Source organism: Eriocheir sinensis, chromosome 40, assembly GCF_024679095.1.
Source record: "Eriocheir sinensis breed Jianghai 21 chromosome 40, ASM2467909v1, whole genome shotgun sequence".
Classification (NCBI taxonomy): Eukaryota; Metazoa; Arthropoda; class Malacostraca; order Decapoda; family Varunidae; genus Eriocheir; species Eriocheir sinensis.
This window is the reverse complement of record NC_066548.1, coordinates 4,656,382-4,678,342: the sequence shown is the minus strand read 5'-3', so window position 1 is coordinate 4,678,342 and position 21,961 is coordinate 4,656,382. Positions and strand designations below refer to the sequence as shown.

Below are 21,961 nucleotides of genomic sequence, written 5' to 3'. Positions count from 1 at the left end.
TGTGTGAGAAACAAGTAACATAAAATTGGTGTAATACCACGTCCAGATAAACATTTCCCTTTTGAATAAGTTAGCAACACCCCATGCTGCCCCCACGTCACACTGTTATGGGTTAGGAGTGACCCTGATTTTCCTCTTTTGCAGACAAGAAAAAGAGAGTATCAGGTAAAGAAACAACACAATTCAAGGTGGCCATGAACCAAGCACCAAAAGCAACACACAACACAAGTACATAAATACCAGCCACATCTCCAGTAAAGTTTAGACTTAGAGTGGAGCTGGGAGCACCCTCACTCTCATCTGGAACCAGAGTGAAACAAGATATATTTGAGGCAGCCAAAGTAACAGACTGACTGATACAGCTGTTATGCTTGGTAGACTATATAGCAGTGGTCATCATGCTGCTGGAGTAATCAATGCCCTATAAAAGCATAGCACAACAAAATAAAGTTTGTAGCAAATTTGAAAAACAAATGCATAACAAAAGGAGGAAAAGGTTAGAGCATGAAACTGAAGGTAACACAGTTTTGATTCATCAGATCAAAAATTAATGATTTGAAGGGGAAAGATAATATATAATCCAGAAAAGTTGCCCTGAAACACTAGAGAATCCTACAAAAAGCATTAGTATAGAGAAAAAGATTTGTTCTTATTATTTAAGATTTAAAATACATGGTTTAATTAAATCAATATAACATGAACTATAAAAATATAGGGATGAGTGCTACATGTCTCTCTCCACAAGAAAACAAAAATCTTCAGCGTTCATTGGGGCAAGGACGAGGTTGACATTACAAGAGACTCAAGAGTATACTGAGTACTAGTGTTTATACACCAGAGTGCATCCCTTGGTGGGCATGATAGTATGAGCTGCCTGATACAGAACCATTTTCATAGCTTTTGAGAAGGGAAAAACTAGATGATGTCACAACTTACTGGTGCTATCCGAAGGTACTAGTGAAAAAAAAAATCAAAATTAGGCTGTCATCATTACTCCTACCACAAAGTGTTATACAGATTTGTCCTGTTTGTGTCATGGGTAGCCCTGAAGTTAGAGAGAAATATCATGAAAATAAAACTTTCACACAGCACTGAGACAGGTTTGCTACATTATCCCAGGAATGATTAGGGGACTGGTACCAGAGGACTTAATTCAATTTTGAGCTTATGTTTGATGCTGTCAGATCCTCCATAAAAAAATACACACACTTCCAGGATATATACCATACAAACAGGGCTCCCCTCACATAGGGAGGCACCAATTTGTAGATATATGAGTAGCTGGAGTGTCTGAGCCAAATGTTACTTTTAGAGCAATGGACAGGAACAGGGGAATTAAATTTGAAGTCACGTGGACAACAAATCACTACCATCACTAATAGAAACAGCTCACCGGTTTGCCAGCTATTATAAGAATAAGATGCTTTAGAAGTGTTTTTTTCTACTACAGAATACAAAATATGTAAAATGCAATACTACAGTTCAGATACTAATATGAAAAGTTTGTTCCAATCTTTTTACCATGCAGTAAAACCATAAAATCCTCTTGCTTGTCCTAATATATTCTATCACATGCATACAATACCTGACTCCTATTTAACAGCATTCAGTAATTATAATAATCCCATTAACAGTTGCTGGAAATATCTGAGATCAAGCAAACTATTTACTTATATCTTTTATACCATTCCTTCAATCAACATTTAAGACTGACATGTGAAAAATCAGGTTTGCCTCTCCAATAATTTTTCCTTGGAATGTAGTTTTTCTTCATTCTGCTATTAAATCTTGTTTGTCTTGTTTTCCTGCCTCTAAGATCTCTCTCATCACACAAACATGCTACATACCTCTTCAAAAACAAATTTATCTATCAACCTTAGGAAGTGAAGACATAGTTGAGGTTTGAACTCAGCTGAGGTGGCTGAACAAGCTCAACAGTACTTCCTCATCCTGACTCTAAGATATGGATATTAATCACTAGTACTTAGAAAAATCATATCCAATTTTTACATGTGATAAGGAAAAATTTAATATTTTTGGCGAAAAAATAAAGGGCTGAGACTGACTTTTATGCGAGTTTATGTGATATTAAAGTAAACAGGGAAAGGAGTAAAGTTATGCAGGTAACAAAAAAGAAAAATTGCACCGCTAGGCATGCAGCTTGCCCCCTGTGCACACAACAGTCACACACGAACACACTTTCCACCACTCTAACCTTCACACTTTATCTATATTATTCAAACTAATAATTTATCTGAGTTTATTTATAATTATTTATCTATTCTAGAGGAGCTAAATTTTCTTCTATACCAAACAGAATTTAAACCAAAATAATCAGAATTTGTTAAAAAATGGCAGCATTGCAGAGAGCCCATACACGATTAGCACCATTTACACTGGGAATAAATTATACTTCCCAATAATTGATAAAAAAACACTCATGTATATCAGTGGACTGGATCATACTTCTGGTTACAATGTTTCAGGACAATAACAAGCTTAGAAATCACAACTACGGTATGTAATTCTTTCTGCAATTTTACCACTTGTGTAGAAATTGTTTATAAAATGCTTATATTGAAGAAAGCAAAATACCCCTGATATGGGACTGAGCCACAGTATTATCCAACACTGTGCTGTACTTACTGAATGAGTCATACTCCTGCACCAAAGATCATATAGGCTATTGCTTACCATTTTTTTCTTATGGTAGTGTTTCTAAATAGCTGCATACATTTTCAAAGTAACAGTAAAATATTTCACAGCAATGCACCAATTTGAGTGGGATAAGTAAATGGGATTGTAGCTCAAACTAAACTCAAAGTCTCTAACATACACCTATCAGATGCATGGAAATGGCTTTACCTTCTCTTATCTGTATTATCAATTAAGGCTTGAACCGCAAGTGTAATAGACAATACATGAGAAAAAAACTTTTAAGGTTCATACAAAATTTCACCTGTTATTAAGAAATACTAGAATAAAAGTGCATATGCTAATCACTGTTAAGTGATACAAATTACAAATATTACGCCATGTCAATATGTCATATGTACTGTGGAAATTATTCATGGTATTACTAAAGAGAGCTGTGTGGATAATCATGCATCAGGTCTACCTTTCACAGTGGGGGGAGACAGGAGTGCTGAGTTGATGTGCAGGAGAAACATGAGGAGGGTCTGCCAGGTGTCTTCGCTGAGGTACGGTGAGTTCTGTGCAATGTTCTGCAGTGTTCGCAGCACTCGGTGACACAACACTGCCTGCCGATTGATGACATCGGGCCCTGGAATTTAAAAAGGAAAATTTTAAAGTGTACTCAGTAGGTACATTAAATTCTATATTTAGTCAACTTTGTATAGTTAAAGATGAAATTATTTCCACAAATAAGAAGAAATATAACCTCTATACATTACTTTCTATAGATCTTAGACACTTTCTTCATGATGAAATAAAATTTCTCTGGTATCAATGATACAGTCTCCTGATAACATATGAAGGTCAAAGCACATTATAAAGTGATATAGGGAGATGTTTATATCAGTTTGGAAAAAATAATTTTAAATATAATAACAGTAAAGAGGTTTCTGCTATATGGCTGTACAAGACATGGCAGCATTCTGTCGGTGAAACTCAACTCTCTTTAATTAGCTGTGCATTTTTTTTAAACAAAATTGTATGTTTATTCTTGAGAATAATTCAAGGGTAGAAAACTATTCCTATACTACTCTAGTCCTGAATCTGTCACAATACTGGGATGCACTTCCATAATTCTCAGGCTAAATCATATTCCTTGTTTACTAATTTGTAATGCAAATTATTATTGTATAAAAATTAATTGATCAAACAGTAATATCTTACTACTTTAATAACCTAATTGTAAAGAATCATTAACTTTACATATTCTGCCTTAAACTGTATCACAGTTTAATAGACCAAAAAAAGACTACTCTTACCCTGAGCTCCACGAGGAACAAACAGGTAATAGAAATGGTTGATGATGATCCTTGCATAGTGGTTTGGATCATTCAGTATAGGGCTGGGAACACTGCTCTTGGGGTTCGGCAGGAGAGCTGACAGCCACTCACAGTAGACGCTCACACAGTCTCGTAGGATGTCAATTTCAGACAGAGGGAAACTCAACCCATGACCAAGTGCCTAAGGATAAAGAAAGGAATCACAAGATTCATAAGGTCAACATACCTACTCAATAAAATATTAATGATTCTATTTCTAGATTATTATTATTATTATTATAAATCACATTAGCAAATGTAAAGAGTAACATCATGCACACCTAAAAATAGCATTTATTATATAACAAAGGCAAATGAATACATCATCACATCAGAATATATTGAACAATCTCTTTGATGATTAATTGGTAATGTAGGTGGTGTTGACATCAAGATTACCAAAATAGTGGCATCACCTTATATGCTAAAGAGTCTAAACGTGGTTCTCGTGCAAAACCTTTCCTTCTTGTGTGTGATAAAGCAAACCTTCAAATTTAAATACAGAGACTGGGTTATGTTCTGAGGGATGAACAGTGTTGAAATTGTCATACAGTAAAAATTTGATGTATTGAACACTCATATATATGTAAAGGGTTTAAAATTCAGTGCACTAAGGAAATAATAGCACAGTGCATTGAATAGTATGAAAAAAATACTAAATAAATAAATACCGGTAAACAAATAAAAATCTGTAAATTAAATAAAAGAACAGGACTAAAAACTAAACTAAATTAATGTAATATTATTGTTTTAATACATTCAAGTGTCATTGCACACTATGGGAGTAATTTTTAGCATCATATCTAATTTGAGCTTGAATAGATCACAAAAATATACTCAAAGCTCACTAAATCTGATAATTTGGCAAACCTGACCCACATTCTCAAATTATATTACACCAAAATTGAGATCCTTCTGTACGAGGTAATACACATACTTAGCAACAAGGTATCATAAAAAAATGTAACATGGTTGTGTTCTATTTGGCAAATTAATAAATTGATAAAGATTTATGATTCTTTAAGGCAAAAAATCACTTTTGACATTTTTCAATAAAGGCTTTCTGGTATCCATTGCTATATGCTCTTAAAATCTCTGTCCTTTAGAAAAAACAAGTAACTATAAGCAGGCAGAATTAAAGATTTCTTCTGAACTTGCTGTTAGATTACTGAAAAGTCTAAAGTTAAAAATAACATGCTGACATCATGCAAAAATATAAAACATTATCAAAACAAAATCTCAAGACACTCACAGGCATAAGTACTTGCAACTGTTTATCATGAACAATTTTGCTTCTGGTGGGTGGCCCGGGCTTGGTGAGGCCCAGACTTCCTGCCAGATGCTTGGCTGTTCCCGCCACAAAGTCTCTCCCCACAGTCCATGGTATTGCATCCTAAAATATAAATATTATCTATTTACAGGGTAATACAAAGCTGAGCATCCATAATGGGAGGTTAAAAATAATACTGGCAATATACTAGGTGACAGAGCACATCAATATAGTAAAATTAGATTTATCTTAACCAAACTTATAATGATGGTTGCTTTTATTTCTGCTGTGAAGTAAACTATTTTGAGACTACATAACATTACATTACATTATTACAATGTTATCATATGTACGACATTATCAAAAGTACGTAGTATGTACACTTGTACAGGCATCCCTCGCTATTCCACTGGGTTACATTCCTTAGAAACTGATTGTATGGTTGTGGAATGTAAATTGATAGCATTAAAACAGTTTTATGGGGGTCATGTTTTTAGCCATGTTGAATACAGAATTTTGAACATAACTTTCATAAATTCATCCTCATCTTCCAAGTGTAGCAAGAAGATTTGTTACGTATAGAAGCCTTTGACTGCAGACAGGGACTAAGCATTGCATAGGTAGGAAATGCTGTCCCTTGTGCAGCATAGTGAGCATGTGACCACACCACCATAGTGTTTGAGAGTGATCATGGCATTGTACCACCAACCACAGACAGATTGCATAGCCGATTGTAGGAGACCGAATATATATTCTGGAGAGGGAAAGTTCAACATCTAATAATTGATCAACTGAATAATGATGGATGCCTGTATCAAAATAATTTCTGTCACCACCTTAAAAGCACTGATGGCAGCCTCGTCGCCCCATCCCTGCTGAGGGACCAGTTCTGAGGGCCAGTCACTGAACATGCTGATGCCTCACATGGGGGTAGGCCCAGCTTGTCTAACTCATCCTGTTGGAAAACAAATAAATTGAGGTATAAACTAGATCATATGCATATGCTACATATTTGGAATGATTTATAAAAATCTCATTAGGGTACATGGCCTTAAGGGCTTTGTATTCTTGTCCAGTATCTAACTGAATACACGTCCCTGAACCATAATATGAAGCCAGAAGCGGAAAGAATCAATTAAGATAATGTGAGGACAGAGGGGACATGTTAGAAAGTTTTCAGGCTTGTTTGGATTAATAGGTCAAGAGGGGCAATGTCCCTTCATTTGAATATGTTAGGTTCAATAATTTTTGATAAGTACTGTCCACTTGACTATGCAAATTTTTCAGTCTTTTTCTTAGTATTAATATTTTTGCCTCCATAATATGGTTCACAAACCTTAATGTGACCTCCTAGCATGGAAGGGCTTTGCCCTCCTCAACCCCTTTTTAATCTAAACAAACATGACAGTCCAATATACCTTCATATCATGATTCAGGGACATGTATTCAGTTCCTGAACTAAAAAACAAGTGAAATGTGATTTTTTGGAGTGATTCTACACAGTTATTACATGTTATTATCCCGTAGGTTACTCGGCAAATACCCTGAACAACACCACTGGCAGCCTCACACCCTGCCTTGTTGTGTAGAAACTAACACAGCCATCCCAGCAGTAACCAAAAACTGTACCCTATTGTAGCTAAGAATGGTAACCTATAGTCACTCGAATATTAATTCAGAGCAGCCTATCCCCACTAAATTTGTTATTCAAATCTCAGAAGCTCAGAATTTGACTGGAAGAGTAACTGGTAATGAATAGCACATGAAAATCTATCGCTAAAAGTGTCAACCCCCGGAGCATGTTGGCCCAAACTCTGGAATAACACCCACCAATCAATAACACCCCAATAACACTATGACATAATATTGGGGGTGATGGTGCCTTACCCCCCACCCTTTCTTCCCCTCCCCCCCTTTTTTTTAATCATGGGGATCAAGGGAAGAGGAAATGAGTCAGTGGGATATGTGTTGTTGGGGGAAGAGGAGAGAGGGAAGAGGAAAATGAAAGAGGAAAGAAGTTAGAGAAAAAAGGAAAGAAGAGGAAAGAAAAGAGGAAAATGAGAAGAGGAAAGAGGAAAGGAAGAGGAAAACAGGAACGAAGCAAGGGAGAAGAGGAGAGGAAGAGGAAAACAGGAAAGAAGAGAGGGAGAAGAGGAAACAGGGTAAGGGAAAGAAGAAAAAGAGAAAAATAAAGAGGAAAGGAAGAGGAAAATGGGAAAGAAGAGAGGGAGAAGAGGAAACAGGATAAGGGAAAGAAGGAAAAGGGAAAAATAAAGAGGAAAGGAAGAGGAAAACATGGAGGGAGAGAGGAAGGGGAAAAGAAGAAAGAGGAATAAGCAAAGAGGAAGAAAGAGGAGGAAAGAGAAACAAAGAGGAGGAAAGAGGAGCAAAGAGGAGGAAAGAGGAGCAAAGAGGAAGAAAGAGAAGCAAAGAGGAGCAAAGAGGAGTCTGACGTTGTTATTCTTGTCTTCACCACCACGCCCACACACCACCACGCCCACACACCTGCACGCCCACACACCTGCACTAACGAGGCGGGCACAGGTGTTCCTTCACAATAACAACAACAACACTGCCGCCGCTGCTCCTCCCCCTTGACAGCTTTCCCTTGGGCGCGATAATTACCACGAGAGTACGATAACTTGATCACCCTTTTAATTTTTTTTACGTTATTTTATCAGTTTACTTGAAGATCGGGGAATAGTCTTTGTAGCGGCCTCCCTTTTGTCTATTATTAGGTGGTTGTAATACTCTGCTCTTCCTTTTTTATTTTTTTTAGAACTCATACGTACAGACCCCGTTTTATTTCTTCTCTGTCAGTGTTGTCTATAATTATCAGTCCAGTAGTCCAGTTTTACGTCCTTTGCATAAACTATCAATATATACAAGTCATAGAAAGTAATATCGAGTCATAGAATTAAGAGTGTACGTCGTTCTCCCCTGTGACAGCTTTCTCTTGGGCACGATAATTACAGGAATGCGATAATGAGAACAGCTTTTTTTATTCCTTTTCACGTTGATTTGCTCTCTTCATTCGCATTAACTGTCAATATTTAAGTCATAGAAGAAGTGTTGAGTTCACGTCTTCCCCGCCCCTCTCGTGACAGCGTTCTCCTGCGAATAACTGTCGTACAATAAAAGCGGTAGCCAGCTTTTAACGATAATCTATTCTTTCCCCCTCGTATAGTGTTAAGATTTCAGTTATAGAAGGATTAAATTTGCTGAATACCGTTCGTTTTGGTGGTGTGATACTTTAATTTGTTTACTCAGAAACCGATAGGCCTATAAAAATGTCCTGCGTACAACAATCTGGGAACACTGCGAGGCGGAGTTGCTGACCCCTAAAGATCCTGCGACATACATTTCGTCCATTAACTTATGATCCAATCTATTTTAGCATCAACAATTTATACCGAAAGAAACGTAATCCACTTCATACATATCCGGAAATTGTGGTTGGGTAGCTGTAGTTTCCGAGTCCTGCTGACCTGTCTGCATAAAAGGACATGGAATCAACGAACATTAAATTACATAAATGATATAAGAATCGTGTATTGTTAGAGAATTAAATGTAGATTGTTTGTATCAGTTATGCAGCTCCAATGAATTACGTCATAATGAGGACCACTATTGTGTTATCATTTTCAACATTTTCTAAGAGTTTGTCATTAATAATATCATCCAGTATGAAGTCGTTGAGGGAGACCGCACGCTGATATAGGACGAGCATTTTCTCCTAATACCAACATGTGGGTTACTAAGGAGGTGCATGGCAATTGTATTATAATTACAATGTTGTGCTCATTAAAACTCTCTGTGATTAGGCTCATGTCTCGTAATTCATACTTGTAAAGAAAAATTGACCATCTCCGCAGAGAAGCGTAACAACCCCGGCGTGTGTCCGCTATCACCCAAGGGAAGAAGCTCGTAAAATTCTATGATCGTGAGTCAACTTGAAGGGCGATGTCACTGCGGCAGCTACAGTAATCGTTAGGATACTACATCAGTGTGTGTTTATATATTTTCCACATTTTCACTTTTCTCAACACTGAACATGAACGGTGAACAAGATAGTAAGTACAAACTGCCCTTATAATTCCGCTTATCGCATTGTTATTGGGTATTGACATTTGGATCTACAGCGTTGTTGATAACACTGAACGTTAGGATGTAGGTATCGGCAGGATTTCCTTTCCTACGGCTTGTATATTCAGATCATTATAGAATTATATTTCAGTTGTGCATTCGTTAGATGGGCTCACACAAGCTCAGGAAGCCTTGCAGCATCTCCCCCGAAGAAAAAAAAGAAACATAATCACCGCTGCCTCTAACGTCCTTCAAGAAGCCTCAATAAATCCTATCGTACTATAGGCTTACATGCAAAAATAAATAATGAATAGATCAAAACCTATTTCGTTGATATTTTAACTTTTATTTATAAGATTTACCGAAAAATAACAAAATATGAATCTTCCTGGACTCTGAATCTCCCTCATCGCACATACTATTGAAATATTAAGAAATATTTAAATTACCGATTGCGGGCCAAAAAAACAATTCACCCATAAGGGGGACATACTCCCACCTATACACTTAACTGACTCAAATGACCCCCAAAAATCCTAAGGAAGGGAAGGCGTATAAGCTTTTCATTGTTTGGTAATAATAAACAAGAAAAAATGTGCACTCAAAACCTCAAACCAGTCTGCGTCGATATGCATAAATGATACTCGTTGTCAATATGCCAGTATATAGAATAATGAATTAAGGAAGTTACATAAGTATAGCAGCAAGGGAGGAAGGGAACACGGATAGCAATAACTGGCGGCCTTTCCATGGACGGCCCAGCAGCAGCCACCAGCCAGTCTGAGCGCCGGTGGGGCGGAAATGTTTGGCCCCCCCGAGGCTCAGGGTCACCGTTTGTGTGTCGGCGGTGGGCCAACGAAACTTTAGGTTTAGTGATGTGAAAAAAAAGTTATGCCATACTCTAAAAGTAGAATAAATGCCAACGTTTCTGAAGGCATCGAACATCATGGAATGTCAGTTTGAACAAGATGGTAGAGGTTAAAAAAAAAAAATAAATAAATAAATAAAAAAAAAGGTGTTACGTCGTGATCCTTATATAGCCCGAAGGAGGTATGGTCAATCTCTTGGAAACTGTCGCAGAGAAGGCAAGTCCATCGCCTGTATCCTTATAACGTCCACTTGCGGCAGGCTGTTGTGTTGTTTTCCTGCGCCTTGTTGCCTCACCCAGTGCTTTGCGGCGGCCACTCAGCGATGGCACAACGCGGGAAAGACGGCCCGGCGAACACTGCCAAGGGAGAGGCTGGATGCCGCAACACACACACACACACACACACACTTGACTTAGCCCTGGGAGAGGTTTCATGCCGCAACACACACACACACACACACACACACACACACACACACACGTCACACCCATCCACGGGCAGAATTATATCGTTCCCTTGATTGTCTGAGGAGCTGCGGTTTCTGAAATGACTTTCACGCTTGACCTCAAATGTAAGTTATCATATAGTTACCATTACATTCGTCTGGTAAGTATCTTGTAAGAGTTTTGTGAGAGTAATTAACGCATAGTTGAACTTAAACTTGCCTTCACTGTGTCAGCTACTTTAAATGATCATAGTTGTTCCTGCCACTATATAGATTATGATCAAAATGATGCTTCAGTTTGGTCTAATGAAAGGTGTTAAAATACTTCTTACAGACTTCATCATTCTCATCAATATTATGTTCTCGCAACACTAAAGTTTTATACGAAACCTTCATTAACTTTCGCATATACTTTGCTCGCGTGGACGCCGTGAAAGCATAACACAGGTGGAGGGAAAAAGTACGCTATAATTAGACATAACTACGGAGAAACTACTTTAAATTGGCTGCCTGAGAATATGTAAAGGGTCGCAGTGTTAATTATATGCCTAAAATAATCACGTTCCATGGCAGGGGGTAGAGAACCTGTGCAAGGAGAGAAGTAAAGCGTAGCGCATCAATCCCACACTGCCATTACTCAACCCTCCGGAGGCTAAAATTGCTTGCTGGTTCTGTAGGGTCCGTCTCGGCGTGTCCTCAACTCTCTATGCAGCGGTTTTCTCACATTTCTCGTGAACTCTTCTGGTTTAAGTCATCACGGGTGCAATGGACACGATATGATCTAATCTGTTGGTTCCTCACTTACGCTACTACACCTCACTGCTAGGTTCATAAAAATTGCTTCTGTATAGTGCTCTGAATGATACTGATGAGAACATAAGGACGCAATGAGTCTGTATGAGGCCGGTAGACATGTGCAAAGCAGCTCCTGTAAACTTAACCCATTATCTCATTATCCATTTATCTAACCTCTTCTTGAATGTATTAATCGTATTGGCAGTCATAACATGCCTGCCGAGCCTGTTCCACTCATCCATTACTCTGTTGGTGAGCTAATTCTTGCTTGTCTTTGTTGAATCTAAATTTATCCAGCTTAACTATGAAGGGTAAATCTCACTCACTTTAAAATGTTCACCAATAAAAGTTAACTTAGACCGAACATATAAGTATAGCGAGTCCATACTGACCTTCCAGCTTCCAAGATGACCTCTGGCAGACATAATTTTAAACCCATTGCTACGTGTCCTACTCGGCACTCTTATCAACAAAACTATATTGACATCACCCTTATAAAAACCCTCCGCCCTTCACCCTTGCTATGGATCTTTTAACACACACACACACACACACACACGGCCCTCGGAACGCTGGCGCCATCCCTGGTTTCCACGCGATCCTGTATTGGTCTGGTTAGTCGACGGGAACGCCCCCGGCAGACCGACACAGACCACCAACTCGGTCACGTATGTGCGTATGTGTGTTCTTCCTTGTTGGCTCTCACCGATTTGTTTGTTTACAGGATTGAGTCAAGCTCGCGATCTTCCGTATTCTATCGTATTTTATCATAGAATTTCATAAACTTTACTTATTTACGTATTTATTTGCTTTCTGGTGAGAGAGAGAGAGAGAGAGAGAGAGAGAGAGAGAGAGAGAGAGAGAGAGTTATCGCATGAGGGTTGTCTCACGATTATGCACGCACTTATTCTTTTGCGTGAAAACCCCAAAAAAGTCAACACTACAGAACATATGCTGAATAGCGACCCGCGTGATGGCAAAAACCACGACCGTAAATCACTGGTCAGCTATATACTTACTGCGTAGTGCATAAGAGAGAGAGAGAGAGAGAGAGAGAGAGAGAGAGAGAGAGAGAGAGAGAGAGAGAGACACGGACAGACAGACAGACAGACTTTCTTGTTTCTATACTTCGGATGTAATCGTACTAAACATTCACTTTCAAAAATTCCAATGGAGGACCTTGACAACTGCTTTCTGCGTGTCCTACGTCAAAAAATGGAAAGTAATCTCCCATTCCCGGTGCTTGTTATTTCATCGTAGCGTGCAACAAGCAGGGAGGGAACTTTCTCTCTGTGTCTGTCTGTGTGTGTCTGTCTGGGTCTGCCGCTAACTGCACCCTTTACAGTGGACATGAAACGTTCTTTTGTGCGAACGTGAAAACCATGGGATGACGTGTACGGTAATTGACGCGTAATCACGATATATTGTGACGTCTAAAAGAAATGCTTGAGAAGGTATGTGTTATTTCGAGGGGTGTGCGGCCGGGTTCTCAGGAGCGGAAGGTATTTAAGCAGCGGCCAAGGAAAGTCGAGTGTTAGTTGTCCCCTTCACGGCACTCCGGCAGGTAAGCGAGTCACGGGCCTCTCCGTCACGTTCACCTCACACCTGTGCTGACTCAAGGTGCGGACGGTGACTTTGTGTGAGAAGCGTTCCTCTTTTTCATGGTATTAGGAGATCAGCCGAGGGTTTTATACATTATCTACCTATTTATCTATCCATTTATCAGTCTATCTTTCTATCTATCTACCTATCCATCTATCTATCTTTTTACAGGGTTAAGTGGATTTGTACTCGATTGGAGAATTCTTGTATCTTTTTTTTTTTTGTTCGTTTGTGTTTATATGAGATTAATTTATTGTGTTCCTTTGTGCATCTGAAATGATCTTAATAATTAGTTGAGATATTTGATGTAATGAAACACAGTGCTCAGCTAAGTGTACATCAATGGGTCATGAACAACGCCTGCACCATCAAACACGGCGCGCGTAATAGCTAACGCCGTGACGCCGCCGCTGCCTTGCTCCTGTTAATTAAGCAGACCGTCTCTCCTGAGCACTGATGATGACGTCCAGGAGTAAAATGATTTGACTTCGGAATTAAAGGGTTATCACTGACGATACTAGTATGGAATAAAATATCATTCATTAAAATTAACATCGGTATTAAACTAGTAACTGATACTAGTAATATTGGCAGCATTAGTTAAAATAATTCTTATAATGGGGGAGTTAGCAGTGGTACTAATGAAAGTTGATTATGATGATGATGATGATAACACTACTACTACTACTACTACTACTACTACTACTACTACTACTAACAATAATAATAATAATAATAATAACAATAATAATAACAAAATAATAATAATAATAATAATAATAATAATAATAATAATAATAATGGTAATGATTATAGCAATACCAAAAGCAATGTTCGCGTTCACTTTCCCACGATTAATGCACGAGCCCGCACATAATGTCAGGAGACGCACCTCGAGCACGCATAATCGCCTCGCGGAAGAGGGGTGTGTAAATAAGATCATAAAGTGGAAACTCGTCGGCGCTCAGCGAAAGGAGGCCGCGTGATGAGACGTTTTCGACAGACTCTTCTCGAAACAGCTGTGACCGCCATGACTATCACCGCCGAGACAAACTATCACCACCAAGACAAACTATCACCACCAAGACAAACTATCACCACCGAGACAAACTATCACCACCGAGACAAACTATCACCACCGAGACAAACTATCACCACCACCACCACCACCACCATTTCCTCCACCATCACCACCTCACCATGTCTCAAGACAAACTATCACCACCGAGACAAACTATCACCACCAAGACAAACTATCACCACCGAGACAAACTATCACCACCAAGACAAACTATCACCACCGAGACAAACTATCACCACCACCACCACCACCATTTCCTCCACCATCACCACCTCCAAGTCTCGTGTCCCTACTGCCACCCTTCCCTTGACCATCACCACCGCCATTATCACCACCCTAGAACTATCATTACCACCATTATTTACCATGACCACTCACCATCACCGCCACCACCACCATCGCAGCAGTCTCTAAATCCTGTCATTACGCAGCCTGTTTTCATCACCACTACATCACCATCACCATCACAGATAAAAAGCATCACCACGGCACAGCATCACCACACGTGTCATCCCCATCAACACACTCACCACTGCCAACAGGTCCATGACAATCAATCCTCTACCATCGCGTCATAAAAAAACCCTCGCATTACATTTCCCATTCACTAACAATGCGCGTACATTTTATTTGTTACTCTTAACTTACTACCCTTTCATACAGGTCTATACGGAGAAACAAATACCATGACACATTCACATTTAACTAAAGTCGTAGTTCCATTTATTATGCATTCTATATATTTGTCATCAACCATCGTATTTCTCTATGGCACAATTTATTCCTTTTTAAAACAATGGCTGGTGGGGTTGCAAAAGTCTTCATGCTCAAAGGATCTTTAAGTGACAGATCATGCTTGATATCGCACTCAAGCACATTATTATACGTATGGATCGCCCTTCTTCCTTTCCGTTAGCTAATGATATTTTTTCCCTTCATCGCCTCGTTTCCTTCCCTACCTGCTGTTGAACTTCCTTGTTTCTCTCCTACCCTCTCTCTCTTCCTCTCCCTCTGAGCTCTTCATTACATTTCCTCATTCTTCCTTTCCGTTAACTAATAATATATTCCCTTCATCGCCTCGTTTCCTTCCCTACCTGCTGTTGAACTTCCTTGTTTCTCTCCTACCCTCTCTCTCTTCCTCTCTCTCTGACCTACTCTTCCCCTCTCCCAAACTTCCTCTTCCTCCTGGTCTAGTATTTCCCTCTCCCAAACTCATCTCATCCTCTTATTCAGCTTCTCTCTTACCACACAGTGTATTAGACTCTCATTGTTTCTCTCTCCTACCCTTCCTCTCTTTCTCTTCCTCCTGGTCTAGTATTTCCCTCTCCCAAACTCATCTCATCCTCTTATTCCGCCTTTCCCTTACCACACAGTGAATTGGCGTCATTTACATTGTGGTTGGGCAATTTACAGACTGACGCTAATTTACTGGCCGTTCACTTTTGCAACAAGCTCAGTATCATAGTTTCTTTTATGTGCTGCCTATTGCGCTGCGGTGGGTTCTCTGAGGGGTTTCCGGGGATGGTCCTGTTCGGTTGTGGCTCACGCGAATTTTGTTTATAGTGGCGGCTGAGATATATGACTCTTATCTTGCCCATGCTGCTTTTGTCTGTGTGCATGATGTAGTGAAAGTGTTTTGATAATGATAACAAATGCACATCGTAAATTTTGATCGAGGTAGCTTTATGCGGATGAGTAACATATGAAAATAAGTGGAAAAACAAGTAGAGAGAGAGAGAGAGAGAGAGAGAGAGAGAGAGAGAGAGAGAGAGAGAGAGAGAGAGAGATTATACTAGACTACGCGGCAGGTGGTCAAGCGGAGAAAGCGTAACAGACTTCCATTCTTCGAGTTTGTGGTGATTTTGCCGCCTCCTTCCCCTCCCTCCTCCTCCTCCTCGTTCTTTTATCATCTCTCCTCACAACTCAGGAAGATACTTGCAATTAGTCTTTCCTCCTAACTAACTAACTTGTTTTGCAGTGACGGTAAAACTTGTCGCCGCAAAGATTAATTTCACGGGGTGTTTCGCGTTACACTTTCCTTTCACCGTGAGTTTTGTTTTTATCTATTTTCTCCCTTGAACTTTTTCCTTTACTGTGGATTTTTTTTGTACAGTATTTATCTACTGTTGAAGCAAAATAATATAGTGCTAGATAACCAGGTTTGAGGCACGTCTATGTACTCTTTTAGGCCATTGTGAAAGGAGTCCATACCAATCATATTAGGGTTAGTTTTCACACGGAATATATGGTAGACAAATATACTGTACCTGAAAACAAAGTAGTGACTATAATATCGTACCTCATCACTAACACAAACAAACAAACAAACAAAAAACGAAAGACCTATGAAAACTGATACTAACCCCCTTTAAACATACCCCCCCCCCCCCCACACACACACAGACGTAAAAACAATCCCATAATTATAAGACATATGCATTAACGAAGCAAAAACTGTTGTATACATATGGTGGCTCTCAACGCGGCGCACGCACGATGGAGCCTCCAGATGGGTGACGGCCGTTCGTTAGGAGTAGAAAGTCTGGCCGGAAAGAACAGCAATATGACACCACATCCCCGCCAGTGTTCCAGCACCGCCGCCGCCGTCAGCAGTTCGCTCCGCTACCACCATCAGTAGTTCCGGACGAGACAAGCAGTAGGGTCTGTACACCATATATATAAACATCAAGCCATCTTTAAACTTTCTCGCAGTGATCTAGAGCGGGATTTGTCATACTTTTCTTTCTGTGACTCGGTATATATGGTACGATGCTCACGACCTATTTGGAAGCCGCCTGAAAATATCGAAGCCTGTGTCTCCAATCGTCCGAAATGTTGTTAAATATTTGTGAAGCTGTGACCCAAAAGTGTTTATCGTGGTCAAACAGTGAATCGTGACTTGAAAGAGAAATTATCTACAAAATTGTTCCTCGCTGGACGGAAAGCTTCGGTTGTTCTGGTCGGGGAGAACATTGTGCTTTTGAACGCTTGTGTTGTACCGTTATGCTGTTTGTTCATTTTGATTATCTCCTTTCCAGGTAGAACAAGAGAAATGGTCATGAAGGTCTTCATTTGGACGTGTAAGTTTGACTGATTTTTTTTTTCCAAATTTAAATATGCCATTTGCTTTATGTTCTTATTCAGCAGTAGTCTTTAAAGTAAAATTACGGTGCGTGCGAAGCGGCAACCACACTCTAAGTGACTAGAGGAATAACATGCTTGCACCAATCTTCCCTCTCCCTCAGGCGTGGTGGGGGCGTGCCTGGCGTGGCCCCGAGCCCAGCAGGACCCCTACGACCCCCTGTACCAGGACCCGCCCCAGTACTACCAGGATGAGCCAAGGTAGGTGCCTCGGGGTCCTAGTGCGGAGAAAGGACTACCGCTTTATAGCATTTTACGATCTTTGCTTTTAAGTCACACCAAGTCGACTATTTGGCTGACTATGAACGACGTTGGATACTTTAGGAACCAGTGCAGTGAAAATATCTTAAATTGTTATTAAATATCCTTGAAAACGTCTTTTAAAGGTATTCTGTGATCATCTCAGCCGTCTAGTCGCAGTAAGGGTCAAGAGTAATCGTGAACCTACTCTGCTTTTGATATAGCAAAGAGGGAAAATGATCCGGTTCCGTAAATTTGATGGTCGTCTAATCACTTAATTACTACAAACATTACCGAGACCCTGATCATCTTCATTATGGCAACCTTTTCTATTCGGGCAGCATTTATTTTCAATCCCCTGTACTTTCTTGGTACGCTATAACGCACGATCCCCTGTACTTTCTTGGTACGCTATAACGCACGACAAAGTAAATACCGAAACTTGCTCAACGCGGACTCTTCCTCTGTCGCCCAGGTACCCGATTCCGGCGCCTAAGGCAGACCAGTACCGCCCCCAGCCGCCCAAGTACCAGAAATACCCCGACGACGAGGTGGACGAGGACTACGAGGAGCACGGCAACACTATCCCAGGTGAGGCGTTGGAGGTCTCGCCAGGGCCGTCCTTCTTCTGGTACACTGTTATTGGATTTTTCATCTATTGAGTCGGTTGCTGAAGTCTGAATCCAAGTCATTATATAGGTTCTGATATTCATGTTATTGGGATTTATCTATTAACTCGATTATTGAACTTACCGCCCTTAATTTTTTCTTTAAATCTGGTGAGTACTCTGCGATGATCTATCTGTCCTTACAAGATGAGTTATTTATTATTTATCTTATTGCCTCTATTGATATAATGAGTTTCCTTTGCTGGTTATTCATTAGTGATCTTATTTCACTCTATAATAGATAATTATTTATTAATCAGTCTTTCTTTAGTATGGGCATGAACCTGTCGCTCTCATGTTCCATCAGATAGTCCTTTCAGTACTAATGGGAAGCAGGTATAAATACTAGTAGTCGAAAACTCATTAGATCTGTTTAGAAAAATACACGTGAATACGTATATTTACATTGGTAATGAAATATAATTATGCAAGACTCATTCCAAAATAAAACGCGCGAGGAGCCGCTGTTGTACGCGTGTGAGCGAGCTAAGTCCTCCATATAGTTCGTAGAGAAACTGGTAACCATTCGAGGGGAACTATGTTTACCCACAACTGCTTAAATAACATATTTTACGGACAACTACAAGCCTATTGTTTTTATGCACGGCTAACTGACTGATTTTACATTTTTTTCTTTGCTGGAGACACACCACATGTTTAGCGTTAAGAGAAAAAAAGTCCACAACATGTTGCTTCGCAAAGAAAAAAGGGTTGCCTTAAATTTTCAAAATCATCACTGCGTGGTTTTACAAAGCAATCCGGCAAGGACTGTGCCGAGTTGCATTCCGTGGCTGATGGCTGCCCGAGCTGTTTTCTCACGTGTTGTGCGCGGTGTTTTCAGGTGAGCCCGGCAAGGACTACCCAATATTCGCCATCGTCCCCAGCACCAGCTTCTCCTGCAGCGAAAAACTGCCTGGCTTCTACGCTGACGGGGAGGCGCAGTGCCAGGTGCGTGGCAGCGGCAGGTGTTTGCTGGCCTCTGTGCTCTTACAGCAGACTCATTCACCTGTTGTTTTGTCAAAGTTTTCTGTGCCTCGAGATTCACGTGGGGAGGAATTACCCAACACCATATTCAGTTCTATGATATCTTAAACTATTCTATATGTTATCATATAAACCATATTCGAAACTTATTAGCTCATTTTTCTTAAAGAATAGTTTCTAAGCACACAAAATTCTCATGTGAATAAAATGACCTTTTAATGTTGAAATTGAGCTCAGTTATCTTCACTTGCTCATCACTTTGTCATAAAACTAAAATGATACTTGATGATTTATAAAACATGAAACTAATAGCATTCAAAATCTAAGTCCATCACACAGAATAATGGAGGAAGTGGTGATCCAGCTCGTGGGATCATTCGCGTTTCCCGTTAACACAAGGATGCACTGAATGGGCTCTTTTACAATGAACAAACTAGCAGGGGGGGTCGTTACAGCATGCACCGTTCTCCTCCTTTTGGGGCAAATCCGTAATGCACCAAACAACAATGACAACATCCGCAACAACAAAACTTTCCTTCTCACAGGTGTGGCACTACTGCAAGACTGACGGCCTGAAGGAGTCTTTCCTCTGCCCCAACGGGACCATCTACAACCAGGACAACCGTGTGTGCGAGTGGTGGTTCAACGTGAGCTGTGACATGGATCGCCTCAGCCAGCAAGCCAGGGTGAGGCCGGGCCGAGTATGGGGCAGGAGAGGAAGTGAGGGAGTGGGCGTGTGAGCCGAAGGAAAGAAGGAACCATGGAACGATGATGTTAGATAAAATGCAGGAGGGAGAAAAAGGAAATGTGGCTGGATATGGATAAGCATGGCAAAACAAACCACATCAGGAGGGTCATAAAAAAGTTGAAGGAATGAAAAAAATAACTAAGATTCTGAAACTGGACAGCCATGGGGAATAAATTAAAGTAGGTATATCTGAATAAGAAGCAAGAAAAAAGTAGACCAAACAGGGACATGAACATAAATAAAGCAAAGCAAGATGGAAATAGAAAGCATGATAAACTAGAGAGAAGAAACAGGAGAATAGGGATATAAATGTAAGAAAAAAATGGGAGATTGATAGAGATGAAGAAAATAGAAAGAGGGAAGGACTGCAGGATAAACTTCAAAGGTAACATGGAGTGAATTAAGGAAAACTATGTGGATGAAGCAGCAGGGAGGGATGCGGATAAGGGAGGAGGGAGGGATGTGGCTTTGGGAGGAGGGAGGGATGTGGCTATGGGAGGAGGGAGGGATGTAGCTTTGGGAGGAGAGAGGGATGTGGCTTTGGGAGGAGGGAGGGATGTGGCTATGGGAGGAGGGAGGGATGTAGCTTTGGGAGGAGAGAGGGATGTGGCTTTGGGAGGAGGGAGGGATGTGGCTTTGGGAGGAGGGAGGGATGTGGCTTTGGGAGGAGGGAGGGATCGCTTTTAGTAAGAGAAGGAGGATGACGGAACATGATCAGGCGGTTCATGGATATCAGAGTGCAAAAGAATAATTTAAGTTCAGGAGTTTGAGGAAGATAAACAAAGGTATATATACAACAATAACAACAACAATAAAATAACAATAACTACCATTACTACCACAACTACCACCACTATTACTACCATACAATAATCATACTACCATTACCACTACATACTTACCATTACCCCTACAGCTGCACAGACACAAATCCTCCTTCCTTTCACACCTTCCCAAGTCGACGAGTGACTCAATCCTTCTCTCCCGCAGGTGAACGAGGACCTCTACATCGTGCCCTCACCTAAGCCCGACCAGCCCTACGGCCCTAACCAAGCCTACCCCGCCGAGGACCAGTACCAACAGCCCCCACCCCGACCCTCGTACCAGCGGGAATACGATCAGGGAGATTTTTAGCGGTGATTGACTTAAAATGGGTTACGTAACATCAATGTGCTCTTTATTTATAGATGTCTCTCCTTACCTGTTCCTCCTAGCTTGTTCGCTGAAGGAGGATGGTTCATTACGGTCTGTCGTCTACTAATTGCTTCACACGGCGGTTTGATATATTTTTTTTTCTCGTGTATTTAATGTATTTTGAATTCTGCCGCATGAAGCAAGAGGGTAGACAAGACCTATTCTCCATCTGTTCTTCCTCATCCACTCTGTTCGCCTTTGCAAACTGTTGTCCTCTCACTCATCCACCGCAGAGTAACAAGTATGCGTAAGTTAATGAATGATATTTGTTATGTAAAATTTTTAATCGTACACACTGTTTTATTTACAACCTTAGTTCATTTTGTGGACCTGTGTTCGGTGCTGGAAGGGAAGGTGAAGAAGAGGCTTAAGTCCATGTTCTTAAACGTATCGATACCCCATTACGACTGCTTTCCAAGGCCACAGAGAAGATTAACCGGGTAGCAGCGACGGGCCAAATTTGTGGCTTTACCGTGTACCAGCGACGGGCTAAATTTTTGTCATGAAATAACCCCCCCAAAAAATAGATGTTGCATAAACTGATCACAAATGCGTTGATATATAATTATTATGAAATGGTTTGCGTGAGTAATGATTTTTTTCTCATTTTCTCGCTAAGAGGGGCCTTAATGAAACATGATCCCAGCAGATACCAGGTTAACCGTGTTTCCATGGGTGATTTTTCAGCTCATGGTGGCGTGTGTTTGCTTGTGTGTGCTTGTGTGTGTGTGTGAGGGGGGTGCAGGTTGAGGAGTTCTTAGGTCGCAGTAGTCGTGCAAAATTTTCACTAGGATCACATGACAGTCCATGAAAACACCAACAACT

At 40.4% G+C, this 21,961-nt stretch overlaps 2 protein-coding genes across 12 annotated transcripts in view; one reads left to right on the top strand and one right to left on the bottom strand.

Annotated features, from left to right (window-relative positions):
• The window catches only part of LOC127009240 (ral GTPase-activating protein subunit beta-like), a 28,040-nt gene extending 20,121 nt beyond the window's left edge, over positions 1–7,919 (bottom strand). For 6 of the 9 annotated variants that reach the window (XM_050882106.1, XM_050882109.1, XM_050882110.1 and 3 more), the window contains exons 1-6: positions 7,805–7,919; positions 6,120–6,238; positions 5,266–5,406; positions 3,954–4,155; positions 3,119–3,283; positions 241–300 (exon numbers count right to left, since the gene is read on the bottom strand). In XM_050882106.1, coding sequence (XP_050738063.1) covers positions 241–300; positions 3,119–3,283; positions 3,954–4,155; positions 5,266–5,406; positions 6,120–6,194 — 643 coding nt within the window. In that variant the 5' untranslated portion in view covers positions 6,195–6,238; positions 7,805–7,919. Of the gene's footprint in view, positions 1–240; positions 301–3,118; positions 3,284–3,953; positions 4,156–5,265; positions 5,407–6,119; positions 6,239–7,788 lie in introns of all 9 variants that reach the window. The other 3 variants (XM_050882111.1, XM_050882114.1, XM_050882107.1) reach the window with 2 other exon arrangements.
• A 5,019-nt stretch (positions 7,920–12,938) lies between these two features.
• LOC127009238 (uncharacterized) lies at positions 12,939–21,427 on the top strand. Of its 3 annotated transcripts, none has more exons than XM_050882103.1 (7): positions 12,939–13,042; positions 17,200–17,241; positions 17,407–17,503; positions 18,018–18,133; positions 19,052–19,158; positions 19,740–19,880; positions 20,933–21,427. In XM_050882103.1, the coding sequence occupies exons 2-7, from the start codon at positions 17,214–17,216 to the stop codon at positions 21,074–21,076; spliced, it is 633 nt and encodes a 210-aa protein (XP_050738060.1). In that variant the 5' UTR covers positions 12,939–13,042; positions 17,200–17,213; the 3' UTR covers positions 21,077–21,427. The 3 variants fall into 3 exon arrangements, with proteins under 3 accessions (XP_050738060.1, XP_050738062.1, XP_050738061.1); XM_050882105.1 differs by having other exon boundaries at positions 13,022–13,098; XM_050882104.1 differs by lacking the exon at positions 12,939–13,042 and adding an exon at positions 16,690–16,822.
• The last annotated feature ends 534 nt before the right edge of the window (positions 21,428–21,961 follow it).